The sequence below is a fragment of the Fusarium odoratissimum genome (assembly GCF_000260195.1).
Source record: "Fusarium odoratissimum NRRL 54006 unplaced genomic scaffold supercont1.2, whole genome shotgun sequence".
NCBI classification, from domain to species: Eukaryota; Fungi; Ascomycota; class Sordariomycetes; order Hypocreales; family Nectriaceae; genus Fusarium; species Fusarium odoratissimum.
Genome location: NW_022158688.1, coordinates 1117818 through 1131979, shown reverse-complemented (window position 1 = coordinate 1131979; position 14162 = coordinate 1117818). Strand labels below are relative to the sequence as shown.

Here is a 14162-nt window from a genome sequence, read left to right as displayed (position 1 = left end):
AGAGACCGTAGTTGACTGTCTGGAGGAAGCAGGGCGATCAAGCAGCATCACGGCCACGGCTGTTGTGTCATCAAAGAATGAGGATGACTGCGTGAAAACAATAGCGACGGCCTGATGGAATGGGGGCTGTGCCATGCCATGTTGTGCTGCGCTGCGCTGCCATGTGTTACTGTGTGTTGTATTGCATCAATGATGAGCCCTGCTATTCTCCAGATTAACAGATGCTTCATGCCAACTGATTGATCTGCCAAAGTAGCACATTGGTAATTTCTATGCTCTGCCAGCAGGCATAAAGCATTCCGACCTTGAATCCAATCATTAAAATGGGATTCAACGCCCAGGCCAAGGCCCGTTGAACGGCTCCGGGACGGTGCGGGTGGGGCCGGAGTGGGGCGCAGTCGGCCGAAGCATCATTGACTGAGGTAAGCAGTGAGGTCATACCTTAATCACATTCAATGACAGCGTAATTCACATCCCAAGGCTTTACTTACTCGACGACTGCAGCAATTAGGGAAGTCGCCTACAAAGACTGGAGGGCTTTCGTGGATATCTCCAAAGCCAAACGTATCATACTCTGCAAAGCTGCACCGAGACCAAACGCTCTTGATCAAACTGGTAAGACTTGAGTTCATATACACCCACCAATACTGCATCTTCAGCATCATGGGCTTCGGCAACGAATACGAGGAGCAAGTTCGAGCATGGGGTTTCGAGCGCGTCTTCACCTGGAGCGATTCGCCGTAAGTCTTCTTTGCTATTACGACTGTCTTTAGAGACGAGGATTCCTGCAGCCTCTGCACGTCACATATCCTTTCTGACATATGGTTATAGAAACACTCACTATCCACCACACTCACATGCCGCTCTTACGACTCATCTGATCATCGAGGGCTCGATAACTATTTGGTATCCGCAAGAAAAGGACAGCCAGAAGCAGGTATATGGTATAGGGTCACGTATTGACGTCGATGCAGGAAGGATTCATGAGGTCCAGGTCGGTGGAAGTGGGTGCACCATGGTGATAGGTGAATAGGTGAATGAGGAAAAGAGTGAACAGTTTCGCTTTTGTGTTGAGTTCGAGAACTTGATTTCGACAACAAGGTCACTGAGTTCCTGGCTTAGGGTGGCTATGCCTTCACATAATACACATTGTATATAGCAATGTCTAAGGCTCAGCAAGCATCTTACACTCGTTCAAATAGCATACACGTTCTGAATTAACAGGGTGAAGTATAGTCTTGATGCGTCATCCGCTGAGAGCTCTGGAAGCATTTCGAGTGTTTGAGCAGCAAAAAGAGTGAGACGATAGAACGTGACTACCATGGTTGGACGAACAGGGAATCGAACCCTGGACCACTCCCAGATGAAGGGTTGATGAGCAACGAAGCCATGCTAAGGGAGTATTATACCACTAAACCATTCGCCCGAAACTATTGAGTTATGGTTTCAAAGGATGTAATATTTGCGCTTGGCTAAGTGGATACTGTAAAGTTCCGTTTGTAGATTGGAGAACATTTGGCGTCAGTTGGAGATATCTGGTACAGGGTGTATGCCTTATTGGAAAGCCTGTGAATAGGCTAGTAAGAGGTATCGCCAAAGAAAGCTTTGCTCTGGGTTCTTTCTTTGCATCCATGAGAAGAAAATCGTTGCGGGGAACGTCAAGAAGTGAAGAGGTTGGGTATGCATGTGAAGAACATTGAGAGTTTGCTGACACGAATGTCACGTCGTGTGGTGTTGGATATATCTGAAAAGGCGGGCCAATGGCACACCGCATGTGAATGGGTGGATGAACTCTCATGTCGATCCCGGAGAATTCGATGGCACGAGTTCGCGATTTCCATGTGGGTTTATCCTGCAAACATCATGCACTAGGAGTCTATGACTTGGTTTGATGATGTGATAATTGCGTCTTGTGTTGACTCCAATCTGTCAGCATACCATCGAGTGTCTGAGAGCCCTGATGCGAGAACGCAGTCGAGGGAGTTAGCTGAGCAATAGCCGAAACGGTCAACACGAGTCGAAAGCAAAAGGCCATGATTAGACAAGTTCGCTTGTCATCTTGGATGTTAAATGAACCCATGTCGAATGCCCAGGATGGGACCCTGCCTATCTCTGCTTGACCTGTCGGCCGATGGATGGATCCGATCCTTTAGTCTTGACTTGAGCCGTAGCATTTCCCCACATTCAAGAGTCTCATTTCGTGTAACATCATCCGGAGTATATTGCTGTATTGAAGATTCGAAGTCAAGAGGTCGGGCGTCATGCGGAAAAGGTTGGTGGTGAGGCTAGATCTTGTTAATTAGACTGCCACAATTAGAAAGGCCAAACCAGGCAATTCTATCAACTAGGCCCTAGTTTACCTTCGATAGCAGTCAGTCTTATCTGCAGAAGGCTCATAGCAAGGTGTCCAAGGTCATTGAATGTCTAGACCTCACTTCACACGCCAATTTGTGAGGGGTTAGAAAGAGGCCTCGTAATGCATGCAATGCACGTTAGGATTTCTAAACTCTCGGCGGCATATGTCGGCCATGAAAGTCTGTTTGTCTTTATTCATGTTTATGTTGACATAATAAGTGCCAGAAAACTGGCAGTGTAAGGTGACTAGCGCGCTCAACAAGAGGGAAGGCTCAAAGACTATTTGGTTTATGCGTGAGTAATTGGCTGCAAGGCGTAGTGGACACGGCGAGCGCGTGTGTGGCTGTACGCGTGGATAAACAACAGAGTTTGATGACATATTAACCGTAACCAAGTTTTGAACTTGGATTTAACAAGTATCAGAAGGCCTTGATTTGAGTGATATAATGCTGCCATTGTATGAATAGAATGCCTGGGTACCTATAGTAAGCGGACGGTGTCGGTCTGACTTTGGTCTAGTCGGTTTATGTGGCTTACCTTGCGGATTTAGAGCTTTTGCTCCCTCCAAGGTAGTACTAAAGTTGCCTGCTAACCTGTTAGGTTACCTGGGCTAGCCAGATGTGCATAGGTATCTATGGGTATCGTACGTTGAATGATGGATCCCATTTGAAACGCTCCGGTAGAGGTGGTAGGTGCGTTGAGTTATGTTGTGTTATGCGGGCTGCTTTTGGTCTTGGTGGAGCATTGCTATTCGACATGATGAGATGACGGCATGGGGAAATCATGATGCAGCCATATCGTATCGCATCGTATCGTGTTGGGTGTAAGTCATGGTGCGCGTCGGTCTCCATTCTACAACATACCGACTCCGACGATACAGCATTAGCATCGCATCGTATCCACGGGGAGAGCGCTCGGACGGCTTGCGTGTTTCGTTTAATGTGTGTTCTGGAGCTGACAATGACAATTGCAGCCGAGTCGGGTCGAGTCAAGAATAGGTTATATCCACGGCACTCGGCCTGTAACGCTGCAGCTCAGCCTCTAGTTGGACAGCATCATGTCAGCTCTTGGTTGGGTGGCCTCGACCGTCATGGAGTTTGAATTGAGCAAGACGAGACAAAAGAAACAGGTTCAGAAAAGAGGCTTGAGATTCCGAGAGAGAGGCCGACAGGGGGTGTGAGTGAATGCTCCCCAACTTTGCAAACAGCCGCCGACTTGTACTGCAATGAGAAAAAAGCGGTACTGCCTGTTCTATAGTGGGCTTTATTGGCCAATATCGATGAATGTGATGCTATGGATTCATGTTTGGCAGGATTGTCTATGAGACGGATAAAACAAAGGAGCTGGCGGAAGTCGTCCAAGATGATGATTTACACAAGCATAATTTCGCGGATCATCATAGTGTGTGAAAATCCAAGACCTGATCGACCTGCCATCCCTAAATGACACGACATCCATGTTCACTCGTTTGCTTGCTGGGGCTGCCAGGCTGCATACATAATTGTAACTCGATTCTCGTAATCACTCCAGATGTGGTTGTTGGAAAGGGTTGATCGAGTGCAAGGCAGAGTGACGGTTCGAAGCCCATGGCGGAAACTTAATTATACCTACTACTTAGGTAGACAACCTCGGATGATCGCTGAATAAGACTCGCTAAAGTCAGCCTCCAACGCATAAATTGTGAGATGACTTGTTGTTATCTCCAGGCTGTAGAGATGCATTGAAACCTTGGCGCCTCTGAATCGAGGACATTTTTCCGAAGTCAATTGCCCTTCCAACCAGTTGATTGGCTGCTGGGCGGTTGCCGAAACGTGCAATCCAGTCCAATCGTATTAGGATCGGAAGTATCGATGGAGGTGCCTTGGCTAGTGCTACCTACCTGCCTTAGCTCGTTCCCTTCGGTTCCTTGGTGACCTTTTGGTGACCATTAGGTGTTCTGCTAAGACTGCTAACCTCAAGCTCTCCAAGCTCCACTCTCTTCCCGTCATATCATAGCTCCTCTAACTTAGTTCCTCTCCAACATGGGAAACTCAGAGTTCGTCTATTCCGGGAGTGACATGGACGCGCAGCTCCTCTTTTCTTGCATGTGTCCCCTCATCGAGTTACTCTTTTCATCATCACATCAGCGCTATTCTCCGCTCTGTTCCCTCAAAGCTGTGGCTGCTTGTGATGTGCTATGCTGTGCTGTTTGATGCGAGCGTCTTGTCTCGCCTCGTCCGCTCCCTGTCCAGTTTGGTATGGTTTGGTTATGGTCTCACCCCTCCCATGGATCTCATACCTCACCTTAACAACCAGGTTCTCCTTGTCCTTGCCCGGGAGTTCCCCTCATGCGGCGCCGACTTTCAAATCAACTCCGCCAAAAATGCCATGGATCTTTAAACTCGACTCCACCTCGTCCAACCTCCCCTCTCTCTCGCTCTCTCTTATTCTCTTCTATTCTCATATTACCGAGCTTCTTTCTCATTCTCGATCCTCTTTCTAGCTTATAGACTAAACAATCAACCAACTTTACGAATATATACTCCTCCATCCTGTATACCGCGAAGCTTCAGCTTCAATTTCATCCATCCTCGCGGCTGAATAGAAAGACGGGATAATTCGTGTTTGACGGCATGGAGGCGTTTATGTACCAGTGAACGGTCGTTTCTGCTTGTTGAGGCATCTCACAAGCTCTCCTCCGAGCATCCAGCCTCCTCTCCTTCCGATATCATCTCACGAGCAAGGAGTTGAACCAGTTTGGCCCAATGGGCAATGAACAATCCGCCGAATCCCCTCGCGGGCATCGGAAACTATCCAAGCCACCTCACTGCAGCCAGGCATCTGCAGCTGGTCTGCCATACACTGCTACTGCTGTGACACCCCATCGTGAGCACTTCTCCAACTCGTATCTGGTCGGATCGCTGCCGCCTGCTCCCAATAAGGCTTCTACAACGAGAAGAGTGGCGCCTGGGCTCGGTATAGCCGTCCCAGCTGGTGACGCTTCCAGTCCTATACAATCCCCTACATGTAGAGACCCCATGCGCGATTTGAAATCGCGTACGCGGTCTATCCAGTCAGAGCAGTCTCCTATACTGCCAGCTTTCGTCAACAGCTCCAGGACCAGCTCTATTGCTCAGGATAGCGGCTACCGCACACTGACGCGCGCTGATAGGTTTGTGCAACATGTCTCCATGTCGATAAATTGAGCTAACTGCCTGGAAATAGCATGCCTGTTGCAGTACGGCGTGGCTCTGCAAGCTACGATACGAGAGCTGCCGAGGCCAAGACGCTTCTCAGTGCAAAGGAGAAGCTCCCAAGCGAGCCCATCATCTCCAAATCCAATAAGCATTCTGATGAGACAAGTCAGGATGCGACGGATGATACCAACAACGCCACCCAATCTGCAGGTTCATCCATTAGCAGAACAAACTCAGACGTGTCTCTTTACATGCCAATGCGCCGCCGCTCGGTCGTTCAAACTCCAGGCATAGCAACCAGGGCTCATCATTCCAACCCCCCAGTCTCAGCCAAGTCGAGTTTCCGCAAGAGTCTCCCAGCTACACCCTCTCAGTCCAGGCACAATTCGATAGAATCTGGCATGGCGAGACGCATGTCAATGCCTACGACAATCCCTTCCCAGGCGCAATCCCTGGACCGAGCCGTAACGCCAGTCGAAGCTGACTATAAACAGCTAGGTGGTATGAAGTTTGGATCCCTACGCATCACAAACGGGGCCCCCGGAACTTCTCCAATGCCCGAGGATGACGTCAAACAGCAAGGGGCTTCTGAGTCGGCACTAGTAATCCCTCGTGCGGAATACTTTCATGAGCAAGCCAAGAACCCACTCAGGTTGATGAATCAGAGCTCGATCATGACAGAGGCCAATGAGCTAATAACGGGTGAGAAATCACTTACTGCTCGAGTCGCAAGCTGTGTTACCGAGTGTTCGAGCGATGCAGAAAAATCTAGAACAGGCGATGGCGGAATGTCTGGGAACGGGAATGCTGTCTCATTTCCGGTTGCTGAGGTTCTGGACGTAAGGGAAGATCCAAATGCAAAGCCCGACCCCAAGAAAACGCAACTTGGACTCGAAAACAAAATGCTTAAAGGATTGTCAAGATCTGATAGTGGCTTCATTCCAAGTCCTTCGTCTGAGAAAACTCATCGCTCCGCGTCTCGAGTCGACAGTGGTTACAGTTCCAATGTCTCTCTCCGATCATTGCCCAGCCTGAGATCCGGTGTCACGGACAAGAATACAATGGCCTCCGAAAAGCTTGACGTGGACATGTCCGGGATGTGTTCGCCCTCGGATTCGAATTCGACTCGTACTTCTTCCTCAGTACCTTCTCAGACACGTAACCGGCTGCCTATCCACCTCGAGGTCCCGTTGTCGTCGACAGATGATGATACCTCTTCGGCTTGTCTAGCAAGCCCCTCGAGTCCTGCTAGTCGTCCATTCTCGTCATTTAGTCGTGGTAGCCGCATGCGTCTCTCTTCGTTGAAATCAAACAAGAGTTTCGAGCCACGAGTGTCGAACACTGCGACAGCGCCAATCGTCCTTTCTAAGGGAGACTTTCAGGAACAGCTACCTTCGCCAGCCGCAGACGTTAGTCGTGGTGGCAGTAAGATATACAGATTCCTGAATGGCTCCCGCAAGAAGGGATCCCTAAAGAAAGGGGAAGTGGCTATGATCGAACAGGACGTCACCACCGATCCTTTAGGACTCGAGACAGGCTCCATACCTAAACCGCACCGACCTTCGCTTCGAAAGGAGCCGAGTAAGGACACTCTGCATACTATTATGAGTGTTGGGAGCCAGGATGCGCTTGGTAATACAAGACGCGGGGAGGACGTAGCGCGAGGAGCCAAGAAGACCGTTGGCAAGAAGATGTCTCGACGTCAATCATGGCGCCAATCCATTGCTCAGATATTTGGTTCTCGAAGCGCGGACGCTAGCCCTGCCTTGAGTTCCAAGCCTGAGCCCGAGCCCACACCAAGGCGCCCATCAACCGCTATGGAGCTTACTTCTCGTTCTTTTAATGCAGCCCCCAGCCCTCGAGCTGTGAGCTCATGGTCATCCCGTCCAGCACCAAGAAAGGCTGCCAGTAGCTCTGGCAGCTTAGCTCTACAGACCCGGAAGGTGGTCAATAAGTCGAGCATACAGGAGAGCCGTGACAAACCCGAGCTAGCTCATCTTCGTACGAATGTTTCCGCACCTAACTTGTCAGCGAACCATCGATCATCCCTGAGTCCATCTGCGCTTGAGATGGATCAGACGCTGCGAACAAAGACTTCACCACCGGTGAGTATGCAGAATCGAGGCAGTAAGCCTCCCAGAGCAAAGTCACAGGCGCAAAATCGAGCTATGGCACCTTCATTCCCTATTAACTCCCGTCCGAGCGCTAGTCGTCGACTCTCGTTACCCCAAGATTATGGTCGAATGACACCACACAGCCGTCAGATCTCACATGGCCGTACTGAATCACGCAGCTCCAGTCGAGGCATGGGCATGAGTCCTACCGCGGGTTTAAGCTCCCAGCAAGTCAATGCTGTTCAACACTCCAGAGTTTTGTCCTACTCGAGTAATGGTACGCAACAGAGTGGTCCTGCTGCCCAACAAGTCAAGCATCACCGGCGAGTATCAGCACCAGCGCAGCCGCGCCAAATTGCCAACATGCCGCGCTCTCGGAGCAACACTACACTTATACAGATACAGCAACAGCAGATGCATCAGCAACACCAACAACGACGACCTCAAACATCTGTCCAATCATGGGCTCCGATGGATATGCACAGCCTCAATCAGCAACTGCAGCAGAACTACATGATGCAGAATCAAGCGCTTGTCTATGGTGCACCGAACATGGTTCAACAATACCCAAACATCTACGTTACAAGCCCAGTCCCAAATCATCCTGTTCATGGTAGACAGAGTTCCCAGGGTGGGATGTACGTTCAAGATCCCCCTTTTCGGGTCCTCCACAGCTATAACTCCCCAGCATATCGAAACGTTCCTATATGGAGCCAGTAGCTCAGAGCCTCAACAGTTGGCTCGCCTAGTTCTTTGATTTCATCGAGATACCATATATGATGAAAATGGTTTACAATTTCATTGACTCTTTTACTGCTCGGCGTTTTCGGGTAAAGGCAGCCTTTCCTTGGTACTGGAATTGGCCCACAGCGTCCACACGCATTCCTTCGTTCATTCATTCAATCAATCACACACTGTCTTTCATTCTAAGAAATTGCATGTACATTTTTACGACCACGTGGAAAGTGTTATCAGACATGACAGCTACATACTCCAGTGCTGAGCTTGTGTTAATTTTAGTAGTTCGTTGTTGACAAGCATGGTCTTTTAGGCGATGTATGATTCAATATGCTAGCTTTACTAGCTCACAGCATATCGTGCACTCGTACAGGGAGAAGTGTCGATAGGAAGTGCAATTCTCATAGTGCAATGCTTTTTAATGACTTGGTGTCTCCGCTTCTCCGTTGAAACCATTTGACTATCGTGTGTATGAACTAGTCCGGATAACCTCATGGCAGACGGCAGACTGAGCTGGTTCGCTCCTCCTACGCTTGCTCTAGTGCTTGCTTAGCCCTGCTTCTTTTGGGTATGATTATGGAAGGCTACGGCTACGAGAAAGGGGTAGGAGAAAGGGATTAGTTGGACTGATATTAAGCATCCCCATGATTCCCGACACAGCCTCACACAGATCGACAAAAGATCTAGCTAGAGTGACGTAACATCAAAGACACGTTACTGCCCGACTCTCAATATGAAACAAATCAACAGACGAGACCACGAGAAAGGATCTGAGTGGTTGATGAGACTTGTTTATAGGAAGCGAGGTTGGCGATACAGTATTTGCGCTGGTCTGACTATCAACAAAGCGTGACTACATAGTAAAAGTCCTTCACACCACCATAAGCAAGGAGGAATTTGGTGACAGGTCACACCTCCACATGGAACCATGAAGGGCCACGGGGGCAGAGGCCTTAGGAACACTACCACGCCTCTCAGACAGTTGTCGTTTTAGTACGCGGGGATAGATGGAGGTCTAGCATGATGCTGTAAATTAAGAACAAGAGATAACCTTGACAACATGTCGTAGAAGGTGGATTCTCATGGCTATAAGATCTTCTGGGGAGCAATAGCATGACGACAATGGAGACGGATGAGAAGACCAAGAACGAAAGAATAGCTAGAATAGGTAGATATCTTCCTTAAGGTATGATTGGCGATCCGAGAAGACGGGGAGTTTTTGGTATGGCGTTCCGGGGGGATCAGGTTCTTGGTGGGTCGATGCTATTTTTGAATGGATACGTATCTTTTTAGGGGACATGCATCCATGCATGATGCCCGTTTCCCCATCGGACGACGCCAGCCTCCCATTTATTCCTTCATCTTTGATCCCCCAGACAATGATAGAGTGGATAATCACTTGATGAAAATAATAATTTCGTTGACAAGACCCTGACGATGAGCTATGTCATAATAATGGGCCTGGGCCTGGAGGTAGCCGTTTGTTCATGGCGTCTACTGACATGTGTGTGTCTCCATGTGAGCAGTTGAGTGCAGAAGGGTGATGACGACGACTCCTAGAGGGCTGACAGGGGTGGGAGACCCATTCGAGATGGATGTTATAGCCAGTTTGATTTGAAAGCAGTGAAGCATACGGAGTATAGCTGAGTAGATTATGGTGAGAAACACAACGCTTTATGAAGGAAAACGGATAAAAAAGGACGTCAAGCTACCAATTTGGAGGAGTCGGGAATGTCTCATTCATCATGTCGTCGGTAAATACCCAACTCGGGTCTCCTGTCAGGAACAACTGGGCACAAACAATTCTTGTGTATCATTCAGGGGACCGTGCAGAAACAGAAACAATAGATCGCCCCAAAAACTGGCATAGACACGCTCGTAGTCGAATCGGTTAGTGACATCTACCGAGACGAAACGCTGGCTCTATTATGTGGCTTTTTGACTGAAGTTCCATATCGGCACGGGCAACCTTAAAAAAAAATCGAAAGTCCTGGTAAACCTAACCCAGCTTCGAGCATGGTCTAGACGCGTCCGTATCAGTGTGGCCGCCACCAACGGGCTGTCTGTTTCGGTTAGGTAGGTGGTCTTAGGCGGTTCTTTAGGTGAAGTTTTGGCGCATGTCACCCAAACGCGCCCGACCTCAGCAGTGGCCTGCCCAGTCTGCTGGGGTAAGCACAGCCTCCATCCAGTACCACCGGATCCATGCAGACAAATACGAGAAGACCTCACAAGTCTGCTAGCATTTCCTGACCCATCTTTCCATTCCATCCATCCATCCATCTACCCATATTTTTCTTTGTCTGCCTGCCCTTGTCCCTTTATAAGTCTCCTCCCATCGGTGCCGTCACACAATCTTTACTCTCGTGACTCTATTCACCTCCGTATTACTCACTCTCGCTTTTCTGTCTTTATTTCCTCTATCGTTTAAATTAACATCGCATCCCAGCTAATCCTTGGCTCGTCGATCTCACTCTCGCTCACGCAACTCATTTGGCATCAAACGACTATCCACTGCAGATACAGAAAAAGTCTTGTTGTTCTTCGTCTCACGCCTATTCGTTCAGGTAGTCACAAACGACGATTTGACACAACTCTTGATCACGGATACCCAGATTCCTCACTTGGTTGTGTATCCCTCTGGAAGTTCGCGTCAGCGGCCAGTTTAAAGCGCGATTACGCCTTCGTTCCCCTTAGCAGTTGTGAGCCAGGACGACAACCTCTGCATACCTCAGCTGGCATATCCTGCCTACCTTACCTAGTCAACCTTTCTTTTCGCAAAACACTCCACAACCTCAGTCGCCATGTACATGACACGCCTTGTGAAGCTGCTAATGGTAGCTCTTGCCGTTGTCTGCGTCGCTCAGGCATCATGGATTGATCTCAACAAGATTCACTTGCGGGAGCGTCGACTCGTCCGCAGAGCAAGCCCAAGCCAGTCCGATGACTCTCAACCAAGCGCAACTGCACCTGACAGCAAGCCTTCAGCTACTCAAGCAGACCCTGCGTCTGATCCTGCTCCTACTGATGCAGCCGACCCTACCTCGGACGACTCTGCCAAAACCGACGCTGAGGCTACTCAGGCTACTAATGAACAAACAAAACCATCTGCCACTGATGCTGAGCCTACCAACAACGATTCTGCAAAGACAACCGCTGCCGATCCCTCCCCCACAAACGCTTCTCCCACTAGCAAGCCTGCCGAGAAGTCTAGTGCTGCTGATAGCAAGCCCTCTGAGACAGCTGCTGCCACACAATCTGAGGCTACCGACAACGCCGAGTCATCAGCTTCTGCGACTGATGCCAAGACTGCTGCTCAGTCGACAACCAACTCCCCAGCAGCCACTAGCACATCCGGGAACAACCAGAACAGTGACGACGCCAGCAGCACCGCCAGCGAGAACAACGATGAGGCTTCCAGCACTGCCGCCGAGAAGAACACCCGGACTACCGCTAGACCTGTTACCTCTACGCACGTCGCCGTCGTCACAAGGACAAACAGCGATGGGGATCTTGAGACCATGACTACTACGAGTGTGTCTACGTCAACACCTGGTCTGAGCGACGGTGGTGACGATGGAGGCTCTTCAGGCATGTCGGCCAAGACCCGCAACACAGTTATCGGAGTTGTTGTCGGTATTGGTGGTGCAATTGTTGTTGGTGCCCTTGGCCTTGTCGCATGGCGAATTTGGGGGCGCAAGAAGCACCAAGAAGAAGCTGATGGTCTTATGGACTTCAACGAGAACAATAGCCGTCCTAGCAGCAACGGCCCTTATCACAGCATTGAGAAGACTGAGTACGGGAGTGTCGGGAGCTCAGGGCCTCAACGCAGCCCATTCCAATCCACGCTGGACACTTATCACCAGCCAACACCAGTGAACGCCTCGTCCAACTTTTAACGACGGAGTCTCATACTTCCTTTGCATCATTGATAAAAAGCATTCTCTTTTCCTTTATTTTTCACATTTTGCACCCATTCGTTTCGATGGAGGTCTTCAAGGTCATAGGCGTTTCGGACACGAATATTTTTCACAGGGGAGTCATATAGAAAGTGCTGTACGAATTTGATAATGAAAGTCACGGCTGCAATCGGCTGAAGCAGCATATATCCCTGGGTCCCAAAACCTTGCGGTATTTGGGGCAAATCATTTGCAGCATGCATGACCTGGTTCATGGTTCCAGTTTTTGAGTTGTCTGGGCTTGATCATGCTGCATATAAACATATACTTCTTCCCTCCCGCAGCCAAGCCAACCATCCGCTATGTAATGGGATTGTGTATGTAGAAACTCAATTAATAATATCTCAAGCCTGGCTTGTATAATGCGTTCTTGAAGTCGAGCATGAGTGAAGTGGACCTCTATGAGCGTACTTGAAGCAGTATTCCTGCAAACATGTGATGAGATCAGTAATTGTTGATTTGACAGTGCCTTTATTATCTCCATTTGGATTAATAGTAAGGGCTTTCTCCTGCGTCGTCAAGGCTTTGTCGGAGGATAAGCACTGCACTGAGAGCTTTGCTCTCCCACTACTCGATCTGACCTCGTGGACTTCGTGTGGATTGCCCCAAGTTTCTGAGGTACAGAGCATCATGCTTCATGACAACAACGAAAACATCTCCACCTTTAACTAGTCGGTCCAACCGAACATATCACATATTCTTGGCCATGCCTATCGAAATTCGTTGTTTGAGTGGGCAATGTATTCTGAATCACGGCTTAACGGCTACTGAATTTCGTGATGGAGGCGTAACAGCGAAACCCTTGGTTGAACGTCTGCTACTTATGCACCGTAGGTGTATCCTAGACTCGGACCTTTCATTTGCGGTACATGCATCACCAAGAAAATCAGGTAAGTCTAATAAAGAATGAGCAGATTGAAAGGGCTCGGAGGTACTTTCAATATGATGAATCATAAATACGCATTGGTGCCAAACAACACGTTGTATTTGATATAGGGTAAATGCATCAAACTCGGGCTGAGCCAGACTCAGCTCACTTTGAGCCTAGCATAGAAGCCCTTGTCGGCCTGAAGCGGAAAAGCCGGCAGCCCGGGTTCCTGAACTGGCATTCCAAAGGTTAACGACGGTGGAGGCCCGAGCTAGCTCAAGGTACGGACGGGTGCGGCCCCGACATTTTTAAGGGTCCTAGTGGAGAGGTAAGAAAAAAGAAAGGGGCAAAAAAATTGACTTTCGATTCCTTGAGATCTCAGTGCGAGAAAGGAAAGTTTTAGAGTTAGACGGGCATGATTCTTAAACCTCTCATTCCGCTGGGTGATATCACGATGATAGTTGCGAGGTAAGGTTGGCCGGGAAGGTAGTATGGTGAGTTGTCAAACCTGAACCAGACCTAAACTCCGGGGAAATGATTGACCTGGACTGATTCAATGCGAATCCACTTGTCCATTGGCCTATCCCAAGATGGATGGGACTGTGCAGGCATTTTCATCCTCGAACCATGGAAGAAGAAATGGAAGAATATCGGAACCCAGGCTCAACAGTGATGTCGCGTACTGATACAGGCGCTGGCGGCCAGTGATGCAATACCTGCTGCTTTAATTTGAAGGTAACAAGTCATGAGCAAATGAAGAGAAGCCTTAGAGACAACCAAATCAGCCGCCAGTGCTCGACCAGTTGTCGTGCTGTAGCATGCTGAGGTGCGGGTCGTGTTGAAACTATGAAAATGATGAATGATACACCACCAAAGCGCAATTCGCAATACAGACAAAGGTATTACCTACCAACCTATCGTCTGTCGAGTTCATCGCTTCGAAATTCTTCCAAGA

At 49.1% G+C, this 14162-nt stretch overlaps 4 protein-coding genes and 1 non-coding gene across 5 annotated transcripts; 3 read left to right on the top strand and 2 right to left on the bottom strand.

Moving 5' to 3' along the window:
- The first annotated feature begins 400 nt into the window (after positions 1 to 400).
- FOIG_02028 (uncharacterized protein) lies at positions 401 to 1695 on the top strand. The gene is made up of 2 exons (XM_031199098.1): positions 401 to 740; positions 832 to 1695. The coding sequence occupies exons 1-2, from the start codon at positions 664 to 666 to the stop codon at positions 1031 to 1033; spliced, it is 279 nt and encodes a 92-aa protein (XP_031071135.1). The 5' UTR covers positions 401 to 663; the 3' UTR covers positions 1034 to 1695.
- Positions 1166 to 2518, bottom strand: FOIG_02027 (uncharacterized protein). The gene is made up of 2 exons (XM_031199097.1): positions 2361 to 2518; positions 1166 to 2285 (listed from the first exon to the last, which is right to left on the bottom strand). The coding sequence occupies exon 2, from the start codon at positions 1796 to 1798 to the stop codon at positions 1439 to 1441; it is 360 nt and encodes a 119-aa protein (XP_031071134.1). The 5' UTR covers positions 1799 to 2285; positions 2361 to 2518; the 3' UTR covers positions 1166 to 1438.
- Positions 1327 to 1426, bottom strand: FOIG_02029. Its single transcript has one exon. It is a non-coding gene; the product is annotated as a tRNA-Ala (tRNA).
- A 1792-nt stretch (positions 2519 to 4310) lies between the features above and the next one.
- On the top strand, positions 4311 to 10302 carry FOIG_02026 (uncharacterized protein). The gene is made up of 2 exons (XM_031199096.1): positions 4311 to 5506; positions 5560 to 10302. Exons 1-2 carry the CDS (start codon positions 5100 to 5102, stop codon positions 8363 to 8365), a joined length of 3213 nt encoding a protein of 1070 aa, XP_031071133.1. The 5' UTR covers positions 4311 to 5099; the 3' UTR covers positions 8366 to 10302.
- Positions 10303 to 10533: 231 nt separating this feature from the next.
- Positions 10534 to 12736, top strand: FOIG_02025 (uncharacterized protein). Its single transcript, XM_031199095.1, has one exon. The coding sequence runs from the start codon at positions 11185 to 11187 to the stop codon at positions 12277 to 12279; it is 1095 nt and encodes a 364-aa protein (XP_031071132.1). The 5' UTR covers positions 10534 to 11184; the 3' UTR covers positions 12280 to 12736.
- Positions 12737 to 14162: the final 1426 nt, after the last annotated feature.